Source organism: Pseudonaja textilis, chromosome 5 (genome assembly GCF_049901715.1).
Source record: "Pseudonaja textilis isolate UNSWEBS1 chromosome 5, rPseTex1.2, whole genome shotgun sequence".
Taxonomy (NCBI): Eukaryota; Metazoa; Chordata; class Lepidosauria; order Squamata; family Elapidae; genus Pseudonaja; species Pseudonaja textilis.
In genome coordinates, this window is record NC_141994.1 from 23,749,138 (window position 1) to 23,768,004 (window position 18,867).

The 18,867-nt window shown below is 43.3% G+C and overlaps 1 protein-coding gene across 1 annotated transcript in view; it reads right to left on the reverse strand.

Annotated features, from left to right (window-relative positions):
- Positions 1–179: 179 nt before the first annotated feature.
- Positions 180–18,867, reverse strand: part of SLC26A3 (solute carrier family 26 member 3) — a 36,749-nt gene continuing 18,061 nt past the window's right edge. The window contains exons 8-20 of the mRNA XM_026725638.2: positions 17,609–17,756; positions 17,293–17,406; positions 17,129–17,206; positions 16,143–16,238; positions 14,299–14,405; positions 11,843–11,912; positions 11,399–11,491; positions 9,482–9,577; positions 8,004–8,237; positions 7,044–7,098; positions 4,957–5,105; positions 4,325–4,390; positions 180–203 (exon numbers count right to left, since the gene is read on the reverse strand). Coding sequence (XP_026581423.2) covers positions 180–203; positions 4,325–4,390; positions 4,957–5,105; positions 7,044–7,098; positions 8,004–8,237; positions 9,482–9,577; positions 11,399–11,491; positions 11,843–11,912; positions 14,299–14,405; positions 16,143–16,238; positions 17,129–17,206; positions 17,293–17,406; positions 17,609–17,756 — 1,330 coding nt within the window. The remainder of the gene's footprint in view (positions 204–4,324; positions 4,391–4,956; positions 5,106–7,043; positions 7,099–8,003; positions 8,238–9,481; positions 9,578–11,398; positions 11,492–11,842; positions 11,913–14,298; positions 14,406–16,142; positions 16,239–17,128; positions 17,207–17,292; positions 17,407–17,608; positions 17,757–18,867) is intronic.

Consider the following 18,867-nt stretch of genomic DNA (forward strand, 5'->3'; position numbering starts at 1 on the left):
GCATGGCCTGCAGCTAAAGTCCCGCCTTCTTTTGTACATACATGTATTTGTATGCAATTCGTGTCCCTTCACCTGTGACATCACGCAGTGTGGAGTCATGTTGGAGAATCAACATTTCTCTCCTTAACTTTTTCATGCTCCAGTCTGGTTCTTCGCCAATATATATATATGTATATATTTTACATTCTTGTTTCTGTTGATTCCTGTGGGAACGAAACAAACATTTGTGTTTTATTTTGGAAGTAAAGTAACAGCAAGCCACTTCCACACCGTTGCCCCAAAAAGAGATGGTAACAGATAACAGATAATCAAGAGTTGGAAGGGACCTTGTAGAGGTCATCTAGTCCAACCCCCCTGCCCAAGTGGGAGACCCTACACTGTTTCTGACAGAAGGCAGTCCAATCTCTTATTGAAAGCCTCCAGTGATGAAGTTCCCACAACTTCTGAAGGAACTTCTGTTCCATGGGTGTATTGTTCTCCCTGTCAGAAAATTTCTCCTTATTTCCAGGTTGAATCCTTGTTCAGTTTCCATTCATTATTCCTTGTCTGGCTTTAGAAAATAGCTTGCCCCCCTCCTCTCTGTGGCAGCCCCTCAAATATTGGAAGGCTGCTCTCCTGTCTCCCCTGGTCCTTCTCTTCACTAGACTAGCCAGGCCCAGTTCCTGCAACTGTTCTTCCTATGTTTTAGGCTCCAGTCCCCTCATCATCCTGGTTGCTCTTCTTGCCACTTTTTCTAGAATCTCAACTTCTTTTTTTATAGTGTGGTGACCAAAACTGGATGCAGTACTCTAGGTGTGGTCTTACTAAGGCTTTATAGAGTGGTATTAATACTTCTCTTGATCTTGACTGTATCCCTCTGTTAATATAATTTAGGATTGCATTGGCTTCTTTTGGTTGCTGCTGCACACTGCTGGCTCCAATTCCACTCCTGATGACCACCTCATCTACCCCACCCCCATAAATAAATAAATAAAACCAAAAGTAAACATACAGACTGGGTGAAACCAGGCTCAATAGCGGTGACTGTGAGAGGGATTTTGGAGTCTTAGTGGACTGGTTGTCTTAGTTTAGCTGGTTGTCCACTAAGACTCCAAAATCCCTCTCACAGTCACTGCTATTGAGCCTGGTTTCACCCAGTCTATGTTTGCTTTTGGTTTTATTTTTTTTATTTTTGGGGGTGGGGGTAGATGAGGTGGTCATCAGGAGTGGAATTGCATCCAGAAAAAAAAACATACAGGTTGACATTGCCTTACAACAGTTTATTTAGTGACTGTTGGCATTTACAAGGAAAAAAGAGGCTTGGGACTCCTTTTCACACTTAATGACCATTGCAGCATGCCCACGGTCGTATGATCAAAATTCAGATGGCAACTGATTCGTATTGATTACAGTTGCAGAGTGACAAGCGAAAACCAAAGGGGAAAACTCCAATTCAGTTAGTAGCTGTGTTACTAACGGAATAATTGAATAACAGAGTTGGAAGGGACCTTAGAGGTCTTCTAGTCCAACCCCTACTCAAGCAGGAGACCCAATACCATTCCAGATAAATGGCTGTCCAGAGTCTTTTTCAAAGCCTCTGGTATTGGAGCACCCACAACTTCTAGAGGCAAGTTATTCCACTGGATAATTGTTTTAACTGTCAGGAAATTCCTCCTTAGTTCTAGGTTGCTTCTCTCCTTGTTTAGTTTCCATCCGTTGCTTCTTGTCCTGCCCTCAGGTGCTCTGGAGAATAGCTTGACTCCCTCTTCTTTGGGGCAGCCCCTCAAATACTGGAATACTGCTATCATGTCACCCCCAGTCCTTTTTGTTAGATTAGATATACGGAGTTCCTTAACCATTCATTGTATGGTTTAGCCTCCCGTCCCTAATCCTCTTTCTTGCTCTTCACTGCTCCCTATCCTTGAATTGGTTTTGTGATGACCCAAAGGGGCGTGGCACAAAGGCAACACAGTCACATAAGGAAGAAAAGTCCCTTCAATACCTCCAACTTTGCCCCCAGTGTCCAGTTATCTTCGGCTGGAGAAAAAACTCTCCCAAGAACAGTCTTTAAGTGGAGGAAATTCAGTCCAAAAATGAAGTACATACAAACAGTAAATAAAAATCCACACAAACCACGCTGCGGCAATTAACTGGACAGGGCAGGATAAGGAATTGCAGACATCAAAGGCCAACAAAACACACACAGTTGGAAAGACGCCAGGAACTCAGATGAGCCATGACAAACAAAGATAACTCACGGTTTGCTTCTGGTAACTGCTGCACATAGCTTCCCTTTTTAAACACTCTGTTCCCAGCTGCAGCTAATGAAGGGAATCAGAGCCCTTTCCTCCCCAATAAGCCACGCAACCCATGTTGCTCCCTTCTCTGTTCCTTCCTGTGTGCCCTAGGATGAAGAGGGGGTGGGCCTGGATCTTCCTCTGAACTCCCTCTCCCTTGCTCTACCTCTCTCCTGCTCTGCCCAGGCGGACTGTGCCCTTCCCCAGTTTCTTCCACAGCGACTGGAGCCATATTCCCACTCCCTCTCAGCTGCTCGGCCTCCCCCTTGGAATCAGATTCCAACAGGGGCATGACGGGTTCTGTGGTGAGCATGGTGAGGCCAGTATTCTACTTTCCAGTTCAATTACTGTTGTGGCTTGTTGGCTGCCAGTCCCTCCAACAGCCAAATTGGAGGAGGAGGCATGGGATTCAGGGTCATCATCAGGGCAACCTGGAAGCTCCAAGGGGGAAGAGAAAATGGAGCCATCAGAGAGAGAGAAAGAGAGGTGGAGCCTGGGCCGTCCATCAGCCCTCAGGTGGAGAGTCAACAGTCTCCAGGTCTGGAGGTGGCTGATGAGGAAGAAGAGGAACAGCTGGGTCCAGTACCTGACATGCGAATGCACAGAAGGCAGAGGAGAGGAGAGCAGTGGAAATCTGTGGGCTGGTTCTTGGGACGGAAGAGCCACCATTGCTAGCAAAGCCCCACCCTAGCTCTGGGGATAAAAGGCAGGGGGTGGAGATGAATAGATGTGGCAGACAGCTATTCATCTTCGGGCCAGATTTGTTAGCTGCGAGAGAAACTATTTGCCGGGGCTGCCAGGATTCCCAATAAAGGAATCTTTTGAGTTCACCTCAGAGGGTTTGTCGTATTTGGGGAGCTGCAACAGAATAATTACTTAACAACTGCAATGATTCATTTAACAACTGTGGCAAGAGAGCAAAATCCACTTCACAGCTGTCTTACTCAGCAACAGCTAAATTGTGGACACCAATGGAGGACCACCTGCTCTTAGCAATGAGGAATAGGACATTTGCATCAGTATGTTTCAAATGGAAAATATTTGTAATTATACGTACTTCTGGTTTCTGCTTTCCTTCCCATCAAAATTCAGACATCCCCCCCGCCCCCCAACCAGGCCTTCTGGGAGAGCAACTGTGATGACCCAGGGTGGGATACAAAAGCAACAAAGTCATAAAAATAGGTGAAGTCCCTTGAATTCCTTCAACTTGGCCTCCAAGGTGCAATTATCATTGACTGGAGAAAAAACTCTCCCACAAACAGTTGTGAAAAGGAAGAAATTCCATTCAAACTCAAAATACATATAAATTAGAAATAGAAAAAAACAACACAAACCGCACTGAAGCAATTAATGAGACAAGGCAGGATAAGGGCTTGAAGACGTCCACAGATATCGAAATACACATGCTGGGAAGGACACCAGAACTCAGATAAGAACTGATAGACTAGAATTATTTCACGCTTTGCTTCCAGCACTGGCCCATGTGCAGTTTGTCCTTTTAAACAGTCCTTACAGCTGCAGCCCATGAAGGGGATCAAGGCCCCTTCCTCCCCCGTAGACCACACAATTCACATTGCTCCCTTCTCCATTCCTCCCTGCATGCCCTAGGATGAAGAGGGGATGGGCCTGGGTCTTCCTCTGAATGCCCAGCCGGCCTGTGCCCTTCCCCAGTTTCCTCCACAACCTCCAGAGCCACACTTCCACTCCCTGTTGGCTGTTCCTCCTCTCCCTCGGAGTCAGATTCTAACAGGGGCATGACAGATACAGTCAAGAGTCTTTTGTAGACTCAATTTTATTGATTGTATTCAAGATAGAGAAGAGGGAGTGGTGTGGTGGCCTAGAGGTGGAGCTCTTGCCTCACAATCAGGAGGCTGTGAGTTCCATCCTAGGTAGAGGCAGATATTTCTCTCTCTGGCCACAATGGGAATATATCTGCCGAACAAAACTCCACATTGGTGACAGGAAGAGCGTCTGGCCAGTAAAACATTCTGCTAGGGATTATGGGCTCATTAAAAGATGGTGATTCAAGATGGAGAAGAGAGCCTTACTGTTGGGTCTCGATTGCGCAATCCTCCGCTCGTGTTAATTATATAGTGATTGTTGTTCTGATTATCCTGTAATGGAATAAACATTCTGTTGTTAACAATGGGTTCTCTCATTTTAATTTAAAAGAAAAATCTTTATAGCTAGTTAATCCGATGGCAATCTCAGTTGGACTACCTGTGATGACCTGGGGCAGGACACAAAAGCAACAAAGTCACAAAAATAGGTAAAGTCCCTTTAATATCTCCAACTTGGCCCCCAATGTCCAGTTATCACCCTCCCAGAGGCTTGAGGAAGGCCTACAGAGCCTGGGGAGGGTGAAAAATGGGCCTCCTGGAAGTTCTGGAAGGCTGGAAATAGCCTCCAGAGCCCGCCATCGTGCAGGAGGCTGACCAGGGCACACCCACCATGGCCACACCCACCCAACAACCTGGTAAAGAACCCGGTTGCTGAAATTTTTGAAGGCTACTTCTGCTCTATTATCCCACTGTGGCTCAATATGTTCTTATCCTCACGAACATTCTTGGTTGCAACATCTCAGTCGTCCTTTAAATGATGTTTTTGCTTTTATATTCTGAATATGCATGGTTTTAAATTAAAGCTTTTGAAATATACATATATGAATGTCCAGGCTCACCGTAACAGCTTTGAATTTTGATGAGTGGATCATCACATCCTTCTTCATCAGTATATGTAAAATTGCGTCGTGAATGGTCAGAAAAAATATGGATGGCTTAATTTCCTCATCGAAAAATCCACACCTCTGTAGCTTCTCCAGGAGACCATCTTTTTTTTGGGGGGAGGGTGTAGATTGCAGGGGGGAATGAAAGGGAAAAGAAAGGTGGAAGAGGGAGAGAAAGAAACAGAATTACAAGCAGGGGTGGGATTTTACCGGTTCAGACCGGTTCTATAGAACTGGTTGTTATGATTCTACTCAGTTTGGAGAACCAGCAAATTGTGCCCATGGCTGACCCCGCCTCTCTCTGGCCACCCAGGCAGTATTTATCGTGCATGTGCGACATTGTGTGCATGCCCAACATCACTGACTGCATTCTCCCCTGCCCAGTCACTCCTAAAGGTATTTCTTTTCCCTCCCGATGATCAGCTGTGCCAGGATCAGCTGTTCCTTTTTTAAAAAAAATAAATTTTATTAAGTTTCCAAATTTTAAAAACATAAAATAAAACTTAATACATTGTTGTCAACATCAAGACATCTTTTGCATCTCCTCACGTTTTTCAATATATGTATTTACTTATTCCTTTACCATTACATCTTACTCTTACTATAAATCAGTATCTTTTATCCTTACATCTCAATCTTCTCCATGGTATATTTACATATTTATATGTTCCCTCATTCTTTTCCTAATTGACATTTTATTTTCTTTTTATTTCTAAACCATTCATATCAGACATCCCAGGCCCTATAATAAATTGAATCTTCTCTTTTATTTTCATCGTTAGCCTGTCTATCTCTATACAATCTATTATTTTTTTTATAACCATGCCTTCCGGTGGAACCCTTTTTTCCTTCCAGAGTTGTGCGTATGAAATCCTCGCAGCTGTTAATATATGTAACATAATATATCTATCTGTTTTATGGCATTTTTGTGTTATTATACCTAACAAAAAAGTTTCCGGATTAAATTCAATTTTCTGATTCGTGATTTCTTCCATCCATTGTCTAACCGTATTCCAATATTTTTTCACTTCATGTCCACCAGGTATGAAAATAAGTTCCAATGATAAGCTGTGCTGGGATCCCCTTCGCTGTCTTACTGCTTTGCCTACGAGGCTTCCCTGAGCCCCAGGAAGCCCCCCAAAATAAATAAATGGCGGGTGGGGTGTGTACTGCAAAAGAGAAGAAGAAGCCAAGCCCACCCAGTCCCATGGCCACGCCGGTTGTTAAAGATTTTGAATCCCACCCCTGATTACAAGCCTAGAAAATGATGTAGCTAATTCTTAAATAGGTACTCTTTGACTTAACAACCATTCATTCAGCGGCCTCTGGAATTTACGAATGGCACTGAAAAAAGGGACTTATGACTGTTTTTCACACTTACGACCAGTCCAGCATCCCCCTGGTCACCTGATCAAAATTCAGATGCTTGGCAACTGACTCCTATTTATGATGTTTGCTGTGTCACATGATGCCCTTTTGCGACCTAACCGGCAAAGTCAGTGGAGAAGGCAGATTCGCTTAACAGTTATGTTACTAAGTTAACAATGGGTGCAAGAAAGGCCTAAAACTCACTTAACAACCTGTTCTATTTAGCAACAGACATTTTGTACTCAGCTGGGGTCATAAGTGGAGCGTATCTTTATCATTTAATTTGTTCCATGTATTTACTTTTGGATTCAGTATCTCATTTTCAGAAGTACAGTGATTTACTTTTTTTAAAAAAACATTTTTTAAACACACGCACACATATACACACACAGTATTGTTTTACATGGGCATCTGTACCATTTCCTTTTAATGAGACCATAATCCCTTGCGGGGCGGAGTCGGGGCAACTGAATGGAGCTGAGTGTTTTACTGGCCAGATGCCCTTCCTGTCACTGATATGGAGTTATATTCAGCAGATATATTCTCAATGTGAGAAAAATATCTGCTTCTATCTATGTTCCTGATGGCGAAGCGAGAGCTCCACCTCTAGGCCATCGCACCACTCACATGGGCATCTGTATGGGGGTCATAAAGTCAATAAGAAAGAGCCTTACCATATGCGCCCACAATATAGACTTCAACATCAACCCAGATAAATTCTCTCAAAGTCTGTTAAAAAGAAGAAAGGGTGATATTTAACTCTAGGCAGACAAAGGCGTATACAATAATTTAGAATACGATAATAACTTGGAATCATAATATATAAATATAATAATAATAACTCAGAATGCAATAACTTCAAGAAATAACCTTCTAAGGACAAAAACGAGGGATCTGGCATTTTAGAGTAGGAGAAATTCTGCATGCTGAAGGACCACTGTATGTGGAAACTAAACATTTCCATACGGTATATCCATATAAAACAAATGTTTTTTTTCTCGCACACAGGTAGTCCTTGACTTACGACCAAAATGGAGCCCAACATTTTGGTTGCTAAGCGAAACATTTGTCCAGGGAGTCTTACCCAGTGGTGGGATTCAAATTTTTTTTACTACTGGTTCTATGGGCTTGGTGAGCGTGGTGCTCCCTGTTTGATGATCCTACCAGTGGCTGGCCCCGCCCTTCACCCACCCCTCCAGTCACTCCTCACCTGGTCTGAGAAGGTAAAACACACACAAAAACAGAAATGAGAGGGAGGGAGGAGGACACACACACAGAGAGGTTGAGAGAGAGAGAGAGAGAGAGAGAGCCATTTCCCACAGAAAACACCAGGGGCCACAAAACCTGGGTAGGCATGGTGGTGTGTGTGTGTCATGTGACTGGGTGGGAGTGGTGTTGAGTTGGCCACGCCCACCCAGGTTTTGTGGCTCCCAGTGTTTTGTTTTCTGTGGGAAATGGGTCCAAATGGCTGAGTGTTTTAGGTTGTAGGCCCCTGGCCTAGAGAAAGAACTATCTTCTGCTACCTAGAATCTGCTCACAGCCTCCTGATCGTGAGGTGAGAGCTCTACCACTAGGCTACCACAACGCTCTCTTGCCACGAAGTCTATATGTATATTAGGTAGAAAATTTTTTGCCTCTCCGACGATCCTCATGGCTGAAACGTCAAGAAACGAGACCGCTGAAAAATCAAGAATGATGCTATGAATATCAATCCTTGGAACTTTGATGTTGGGAGGCAGGCTTGCGTTCCAGTCGATCCGAATGGGAAAATCCTTGGTATTGATGGGTTGATTCAGTTCTTCGATCTTGTTGTTGTCCAGCTCTTCCTCCGAATCCGTCACACTAGTGACAGTACAGAGAAAACCTTTCTGAATAGAACAAAAAGAGAAAGAAGGAAAATGTTCAGAAGGCTCCTTAACCCCCCCAAAAGAGAAAATCTGAACGTTTGACCTGCCAGTTCAGAAATTTAACTGTCTGGTTTGGTTCTGCAACCCAACAGGACAGACACAGACTTCAGAGGACAATTAGGACTGCAGAAAAAACAATGGCTACCAACCTGCCTTTCATGGAGGACCTATATCCTGCATGACTCAAAAAGAGGGCTGTGAAAATATCTACAGACCCCTCACATCCCGGACATAAACTGTTTCAACTGCTTCCCTTAAAACGACACTTATTCAGCCCTGCACACCAGAACAACTAGACACAAGGGCAGTTTTTCCCCGAAAGCCATCACTCTGCTAAACAAATAATTCCCTCAACACTGTCCAACTATTTACAAAGTCTGCACTACTATTACTATTAATCTTCTCATCACTCCTTATCGCCCATCCCTTCCCACTTGTGACTGTATGACTGTAACTTTGTCACTTGTATCCTTATAATTTATATATTGACTGTTACCTGGTATGATTTGATGCCTAATTGTACCCTATGACTATTATTAAATGTTGTACCTGATGATTCTTGACTCTTGACGAATGTATCTTTTCTTTTATGTACACTGAGGGTCTATGCACCAAAGACAAATTCCTTGTGTGTCCTATCACACTTGGCCAATAAAGAATTCTATTCTATTCTATTCTATTCTATTCTATTCTATTCTATTCTATTCTATTCTATGGTGGGATTCATATTTTTTTACTACTGGTTCTATGGGCATGTCTTGGTGGGCATGGCAGTGGAAGGTTATTGCAAAATCCCCATTTCCTCCCCACCCCACTAACCTGATTTTCAGCTCTGTTCTCCTGTGCAGGGCAACCAAGAAGACCCAGCCAATCAGCTGGGACTTGGGAGGCGGAGAATAGATGGGGGTGGGGCCAGTCAGAAGTGGCATTTGCCGATTCCCCGAACTACTCGAAATTTGTATTACCAGTTCTCCAGAACTGGTCAGAACCTGCTGAATACCACCTCTGATTCTATTCTATTCTATTCTATTCTATTCTATTCTATTCTATTCTATTCTATTCTATTCTATTCTATTCCTTATTCTATTCTCTCTTCTACTCTATTCTATTCAAGGTAAGTTGCTTCCTTGTATGTTAAGAAAATGTATGTAAAAAGAGAGATCGATCATAATTTTCCTGCTATTTAATTAATTCAAGATTCTTACCGGCGTTTGTTGTAGCTCTCCTTTCTTTAACATCTTCTTCATTTTCCTTAGAGCTTTGTTGCGTTTCTGTAACACCCTCAGCGGCTTAAAACCAACCTGAAAATGGTATCATTGTTTTAGCAGATATTTGATTTTTTTTTTAAAAAAATCCTCCTATTACTGTGATGGCAAACCTATGGCGTGAGTGCCAGAAGTGGCACACAGAGCCCTCTCTCTGGACATGCGAGCCGTCGCCCCAGCTCTGTTCTGCTGCGCATGCGCCTCCTGTTGGCTAGCTGCTCTTCAGGTCTCTTCTGGGGGGGCAGGACGTTCACAGGCGCCGCGTATGCATGCGCGGCGAGTAAGGCACACACACAGGGGTCACACGTGCATACACGGAAGCAGGGTGCATGTGTGGGAGGGTCACGCACGCCTGTACGGGGCATGGAGTGCATGCTTGGGGGTCACACACGCATGCAATAGGGGCATGGGAGTGTCACATGCACATTTGCGGAGGGGCGCATGCATTTTGGGGGTGTGCGTATGCATGTCTTGGGCACTTCGTGCCAAAAAGTTTAGCCAACACTGTCCTAGAATATGCTAAGTATCTTTTCAAGTGGAGAAGACGGACTTGATTTAAATTAGATTCTAGTTATAAGTTTAATTGCCCTGGGTGTCATCGACTTATGATCACAACTGAGCCCAAACATTCTGTCGCTAAGTGAGGCCGTTTTTTTTTTAAAAGAGTTTTTATTTTTTTAAAAAACAAACAAACGTACACATACAAAACATAAAACCAGAAAACAATCTTCCATTTTATATACGTACAGTGTGTCAGTTGGTTACGACTCTTTTGTGCTATCCTTTTGTAGTCATTTACTCACAGTTTATATCAATTTTCACATTGTCAAACTAACATATGCTTATATATTTATCAGTTATTAATCATCCATGACTAAACTATTTATTCCATCATTTTATACGAGATATTCCAAATTTTATCTTAAAATTTATGTTATAATTTCAACCAATGGTTATATATGTCTATATTATGTTTTATATCAGTCTATTAAATTTCTGTCACAGAATTGCCTAGTCGATTACATTACCATGTCTTTTTATCCAACCATTGATAAAACAAATCCCATATCATGTAAAATTGTTTATCTTCTTGTTCTCTCTAAGTGAGGCAGTTTTGAAGTGGGTTCTGCCCTTTCTGGCCACAGTCGTTACGTGAATTACTGCCCTTGTTAAGCAAATATCAAGGTTGTTTGGTGAATCTGGCTTCCCCATTGAGTTTGCTTGTCAGAAGGTCGCAAAAGGGGATCACATGACCCCAAGACACTGCGGCCATCATAAATACCAGTCAGCTGTCAAGCGACTGAATTTTGACCCCGGGACACTGCAACCATCATAAAGTATGAGTCAGTTGCCAAGCATCTGGATTTTGATCATGCAACCTCAGGGATGTGCAACAGTCGTAAGTGTGAAAAACATCATAAGACGTTTGGTTGGGAGTTTGGCCCAACCAATGAGAACACACCCCCACCCAATCAGAACACAGCTAAGCCCCCACCCAATCAAGTCACACCCCCACTAGCAGTTAAAAGGAAGAAGCAGCTGCAAGCTCACATTACTCCAAGAAGCACAAAGCCGAAGACACAAGCCTGAAGATGATGAATGAGACTTCATCGAAATGTCGCCTAGATACTTCCAATTTTACACGGGAGAAAACTCGAATAACCAAAGATCCACATACAAATACCCACGAGAACCTCAGAAAACATACATATATACATATATACCGTATGTGTGTATGTATGTATATATGTATATATGTATATGTGTATGTATGTATATATGTATATATGTATATATAAATTTACAAGTTTTATGGGAAGTCATTTCTGTTAAGATTATGGCTTACGAAATGCTTACCGCAGCAGTCAATTTTTCCTTGAAGAAATCAGCATTGGCAAAGAAGATCGGAGACGGGCACCTGAAAATTTTCACTCCTTCCAGCTCATATATCTAGACAGAAAAAATATCCCTCGTTAATTTTTTGTGACACTCCGCTGCAAAAATTGTGCATGTTAAATTACTCCAATTTCCACCACCCCCGTCATTTAATAACTCCCATAATGCCTTGCGGGGTGGAGTCGGGGCAAATGAATGGAGCCTAGTGTTTACTGGCTGGATGCCCTTCCTGTCACCAGAGTGGGGTTTTGTTCAGAAGATATATTCTCAGTGTGCCCAGAGAGTGAAATATCAGCCTCTACCTAGAATCGAACTCGTAGCCTCCTGATTGTGAGACGAGAGCTCCTCCTCTAGCCCCCTGCACCACTTGTGTTAAATTACTCCAATACAAAGTCGAATTCTTACATCTGAGTAGTCTTTTCTGTTTCTGTAGATATCATTCCTTCCAACGTTAGCCAAAAGCATGCATTTTGGACTGAAAAGAGAAGAGGCAAATGAGCTGATTAATGCAGAATAAATGGGACCAACTGTTATTCTTATAGCGATGTGGACCTTTGCTTATATCTGTATTTATCCCTTAAGCTGCAGTCTCCTTTAGAATGTGGGAATATTCTTTGCTGGATTCAAATTGCTGCCTTCCAGCAAAGAAAGAGAGAGAGAGAGAGAGAGAGAGAGAGAGAGAGAGAGAGAGAGAGAGACTGACTCCCTGGTTTGTAATGGATTTTTTGCTGGAAAAAAAACATTAATTTCTGGCCTCCCCCGCAAAAGAAGAAGCAATCAATGACCACAGAATATTGCAAATGGCCATAAATGTGAGCCAGTTTGCTAAGCAGCCCAAATGCAACCGGGGACTGTTTGTAACTGTCTGGATTCTGGCAGTTACCCCCATTTAAATCATGAGTCTCGAGCCAAACTTCCAAAACTTCAAAAGGATTTATTGGGAATTATCATGCCGGCACTGCCTGGGTGTAGCTGATTCTGAGGCACATAATTCATTATTATCTTTGACCCTGATTTTCCCCCACCCCCTGGGTGTATTATAATTCATATTCTCCAATGGGACACCTTCATAGCCAAGAGTCATCAATCATGCTCTCCAATTAGTATTTTCTGCAGCAGAAACTACAGTCACCTAGTTACTATCTTTGAAAACATTTATGGAATGCACTTTCAGTTTTGCAAGTTGCCGCACTGCTCCCCCCTTTGCTTTCTGTTGGCAACTCTAAAAAAGACCTGAGAAATATTTTAGGAGTTGACAGTAAGAACTTTTAAATCTAAATCATAAGTACTTTTAGGAGGGAATCTGTGTTAACCTTGAATGGTTGCTAAGCAATCGTTCATTGAACGAGGATTACTTGTACCAAGTACAAAAGAAGGCAGGCTTGGTACACCATGGTAGCACCACGTGGGATACCTCCTTAGAGAGACTATAGCCGTGATGGCGAACCTATGGCAAGCATGCCAGAGGTGGCATGCAGAGCCCTCTCAGTGGACATGCACGCCATCGTCAGCTGCTCTTCCGGTTTCTGGTGTGCATGTTTTGGAAAACGGCCTGAAAACGGCCTGAAAAATGGCCTGAAAATGGCCAAAAAACAAGCAAGCATGCACTGGCCAGCTGGTTTTTGGTTTTCCAGCACTCCAACATGTGCACACAGGAGTGGGTTGCTGCGGGTTTGCAAGGGTTCAGGAGAACCCCTAGCTAAGATGTGGTGCAGTTTGTAGCACCCCCAAATCCCACTCCTGGCTGGCCCTGCTCCAGGGGTGGGATTCAATTTTTTGAACAACCGGTTCTGTGGGCGTGGCTTAGTTGGTGGGCATGGCTTGGTGGTCATGTGACTGGGTGGACATGGCTTGGTGGTCATGTGGGTGGCTGGGCGTGGCCAACTCAACATCACTCACATTGAGGCACGCATTTCCTCACCTGGCCTCTCGTGACTGTGGGGATGCTGCAACAGTCGTGAGTGTGAAAAAGGGTCATAAGTCATTTCTTTCAGTGCCTTTGTAACTTTGAATGGTCACTTCACACAAGCAAAGTACCAGCAAAGGAGGGGGAAAAAACTCCAGAGACTTTCTTGAGACAGGAAGTCTAGTCCTGCCAAGAATATAATAAGGGTTAACGAAGAGGCAGTTTCTGTAAGCAACACCAGAATGTTTCCTTCCTGCCTTCCTTACAGGATTAGGCCAGTAATTTCTTCTAACAATCGGTTCTCTGAACTGCTTAGAATGTTAACAACCGGTTCTAGCGAATAGGTGCGAACTGGTAGAATCCCACCCCTGCCCTGCCCACCCCTCCTTTCCCCTCCCAGAAATCACCATTTTGGATGCAGGTAACTGCAGGGTGCTTGTGGAGGCTCGGGAATGGTGAAAAACAAGCTTCCTGGAAGTACAGGGAAGCTGGAAATGGGCCCATTTCCAGCTTCCAGAGAGCCTCCGGAGTCCAGGGAGGCCATTTTCACCCTCCCAGAGGCTCAAGGAAAGCCTCCAGAGCCTGGGGAGGGCAAAACTGCTCCCCTTCTGGTGCAGGAGGCCGATTAGGCCATGCCCACCATGGCCATGCCCACCCAGCAACCAGGCAGAGAACCCTTAGTTAAAATTTTTGAAGTCCACCCTGCGCACGCATGCATGGGCACGCACATACGCTCCAGTATGGGCACTCAGTGCCCAAAAGGTTCACCATCACTGTACTATAATGTCATTCCAAGTAGAAATATATGGCACGTGTAGTGTTTTGCATATTGTCTGTAGTGTAAAAAAGGAACATAATGTGGTTGGTAAAAGATTTCACCTCCGTTCGAAATACTTTATATCTTTAATTCGCTTCGGGAAGCTGAGCCGACAAAATGAAATAAATATTTACTCACAACTGAACCCGGATTACAACTGTCAGCAGCTCAAATCCAAGGCCGGCAGCTAAGCCAAGATCCAGTCCCAGTAGAAGGGCAGCCAGGAAAGTCACAATCCAGACAAGCTAACAAAAAATAAAAATAAAGAAACATTAAAGGAGACACCATTGATATATTTGACTTGAAGCAAAAAGGAGAGAATTATCAGCAAGGGGTTTCTGACCAGCAGTGGGATCCTACCTGTTCCACTACCATTTCAGTGATCGCATGCACATGCATCTAATGTATGCACTCAGCTTTCCCCACACCAGCTGAGGCCTGCAGCGCCAATCAGCTGAGAGAATAAAGAAGAGAAAAGTGCAGGGGCCGATCCTGGACTTTTCTCTTCTTTCTCCTCTTAGCTGATTTTGGGAGGATTTTTTTTTTGCTACCGGTTCAGCTGAACCTGTCCAAACCAGTAGCATACTACCACTGTTGGATGCCTCCAGAACAAGGTAGAGGAAGCTATGCTAAAGCCACATCTATCTATCTATCTATCTATCTATCTATCTATCTATCTATCTATCTATCTATCTATCTATCCATCCATCCATCCATCCATCTATCCATCCATCCATCCATCCATCCATCCATCCATCCATCCATCCATCCATCCATCTATCTATCTATCTATCTATCTATCTATCTATCTATCTATCTCTCTATCTATCTCTACCTATCTATCTTTATCTATCTATCTATCTATCTATCTATCTATCTATCTATCTATCTATCATCTATCTATCTCTCTATCTATCTATCTATCTATCTATCTATCTATCTATCTATCTATCTATCTATCTATCTATCTATCTATCTATTGGCTTTAATATGTGTGTGTGTGTGTGTTTGTGTGTAGCTGACAGGTTAACATCATTTCTTAGAGATAAGCAAACCAAGCCAGGTCTGGTAAGGGAGGAAACAACAGGAATTAAACCTCTATTGACCAACATGACTGAAGCAAAACCAAATGGTGGGAGGCAATTGGAAGGGCCTATTATGCATGCAAGGGTTAAATTGATTAATGATATATAAAGGCATAGATCTCTGTAATGGTAGTTTAATACTCTGATGATGTCCGCAGAGACTGAAGAAAGTTTAGTATTATATTATATATATATGTATATGTATATGTATATGTACATGTATATGTACATGTATATGTATGTATGGTGTTCAGCTTTGTTCGGGTATTTTCCCATGTCATTATAGTTGTGCTTTTAAAGTTGTAGCGACGTTTCGGCAGAATCTCATCTGCCATCATCAGGCTTGTGTATTGGGTTCGTCTGTGTGTCAGGCTTTCGAACTCCTGGCAGTGGGCAGAATTAGTTTGCAATATGGCATTCTAACCACTGTGCCACCAGGAAGAAGAATGAGGACAGGAATAAGAGTGGAAAGAAAGAAAGAAAGAAGGGAGGGAGGAAGGGAGGGAGGGATAGCAATAGCACTTAGACTTATATACCACTTCATAATGTTTTACAGCCCTCTCTAAGATGTTTTACAGAGTCAGCCTCTTGCCCACAACAATCTGGGTCCTCATTTTAATGACCTCAGAAGAACGGAAGGATGAGTCAACCTTGAGTCAGTGAGAATCGAACTCCTGGCAGTGGACAGATCCAGACTGCAATATTGCATTCTAAACACTGTGCCACCATGGCTCCTTTTATAAACTGTTCGTGAAGATGAAAGCAGAGTGGGGGAAGCCCCCCAACTCCCCCAAAGCAGAACAAAATGGCAGACAGCTTCTCTTGCCTTTGGCCTCCCTTTCAGACATGTTCAATGACATGGTTTATGTTTGAATCGCTGGGTGAGGAGTCACTTACACAATCACACTTGTCTTTTTTCCACAAAACTCCAATCTCTTTGAACTGCATCAACATCCCCTTCAAATTGCCAAGGACCAAAGCTGCAAGGACTGACTGTCGATGAAAGAATAATGTACACATTTAAAGACAGAAAACCATAATACAAGACGTAAAGAGAAACACGAGGGAGATTCGAATACCTCAGAATACAGGTAGTCCTGGAATTACAACTATTCATTTAGTGACCAAAGGTAACCATTCAAAGGTAACAATGTCACTGAAAAAAAATGACTTATGACCATTTTTCACACTTAACAACCGTTGCCGCATCCCCATGGTCACATCAAAATTCAGAGGCTTGGCAACTGACTCATATTTATGACAGTTGCAGTGTCTTGGGGTCATTTTTGCAAACTTCTGATACACAAAGTCAGTCAGGAAGCCAAATTCACTAAACAACTGTGTGATTAACTTAAGACCCACAGTGTTTCACTTCACCTCTGTGGCAAGATAAGTTGTAAAATGGGGCAAAACTCATTTAACAAGTCTCTCACTTAGCAACAGAAATTTTGGGCTCAGTTGTGGGCTCTATTGTCAAGGGCTATCTGTTACAGAAAATGATTCCATCTTTAGCAACCCAACCCCACTCTACACAACCCAATGCAACACCCAATACAACACAACACAACACAGCCTAATCCAATGCAACCCAACCCAACCCAACCCAACCCAATGCAACCCAACCCAACCCAATGCCACCCAATTCAATGCAACCCAACCCAACCCTAGCTAACCCAACCCAACTCTAGCCAATGCAACCCAACACAACCCAAGCAACCCTATTCAATGCAACCCAACCCAACCCAACCCTAGCTAATCTAACCTTAACCAACACAATCCAATGCAGCCCAAGCAACCCAACCCAATTTAATGCAATCCAACCCAACCCAAAGCAACCCAACCCAATGCAACTCAACCTAACCACTAGGCCCCAAAGTTGGTACCTTTTGCAGTGGTTCCAAGAGATATCCAATGGCTAAGATAGCAATCATGACAATGATAGCTGAGAGGAGTCCAGCGACCTGCAGGACAAAAGCCCTTGATTAACACATTCCCTCTAAAACAACTTTGGGGAATTGATTTACCACAAAAACCTTAAGTCAAATACCTGCGTCTTCCCTCCAGTGCTTTCTTGCACTCCAGACCTAGAGAGCGAAGTGCTCGCAGCAAATCCTTTGAACACTCCTCCAAAGATGTTGCTGATTCCAAAGGCAATCAATTCCTTTAAACACACACATACACACAGACTGTAAGGTAATACAAATAGTTCCCGACTTACAACAGTTCACTTAGTGACCATTCAAAGTCACAACGGCACTGAAAAAAGTAACTTACGACCAGTTTCCCATGTTAGTCCTTTTGTATCCCCATCGTAATGAAAGCAGGAGCGAAGTGGCAGATCTGGCCCTTTGCTAGATGCTTACCTGGTTAGCATCTATGGGGTAGTCATGCTTAATGGAATAAACTTTCGCCACCGAAAAGGCAACGGCGAAGCCGACAATGGCGATAGAAATACTGTCTCCCACACAACGTTCAAAGTACTTGAGATCGGGAGCCACTGGGGCTTGAAATCTAGAGTGAAGACAGAGGAGGACTTTAAAATGGAGACCGTGTGTCGTTTTGCTAACACTGCTTGACGCCATACAGATGGCTAAGTTAGAGAAAGACATTTCTGAACCTGGTTAGCTGATGCTTTGTCCCCTGCATTTATGGATCCAGGAAGCTCTGCAGGACATGGTTAAAAAAAAAAATCAGGTTGGTAACTCTGTGGTGCAGTCCAAAAACTTTAATCTTAGACTGTCTACTATTGACCTCACCCCTTTCTTAAGAGGTCTGTAAGGGGCATGCATAAGCGCACTAACGTGCCTACCCTCCCTCTCCTATTGTTTCATTTATTTTTCTTATATGTATCCATGTATTCATAACTATGTTTTAACTTATACCTATTATCTTGTAAGCAATTGACAAAAATAAATAAACTAAACTAAACTAAGAAACGGCCCATTTGGATTAAGGTAGCCATAGCCATAGCGCTTAGACTTACATACCACTTCACGGGGCTTTACAGCCGTCTCTAAGCAGTTTACAGAGTCAGCCTTTTGCCCCAAACAATCTGGGCCCTCATTTTACCCACCTCAGAAGGATGGAAGGCTGAGTCAACTTTGAGCCCGGTGGGATTCGAACTGCCAAATAGTAGTTAGCTGGCAGTCAGCAGAAGTAGCCTGCAGTACTGCACTCTAACCATTGTGCCACCATGGCTAAGATAAGATTGCCATTATTGTCATTATTTTTTTTTTCCTGTGGGCAACCTGGCACACATTAAAAATGAAATTCAGTTGCCTGCTCTCAAAAGTGTACGCATGCATAACACACATATAGACACCCTATATAAATACACATGCTACACCAGAGGTGGTATTCATCCAGTTCTAACAGGTTCTGGAGAACCAGCAGTGGAAATTTTGAATAATTCGGAGAACCAGCAAATACCACCTCTGACAGGCCCCGCCTCCATCTCTTCTCTGCCTCCCAAGTCCCAACTGATTGGCTGGGTCTTCTTTGGTTGCCCTACACAGGAGAATGGAGCTGGAAAGCAGGTTAGTGAGGTGGGGAGGGAATGGGGATTTTACAGTAACCTTCCTCCAGGAGTGGGGTGGAAATGGAGATTTTACAGTATTCTTCT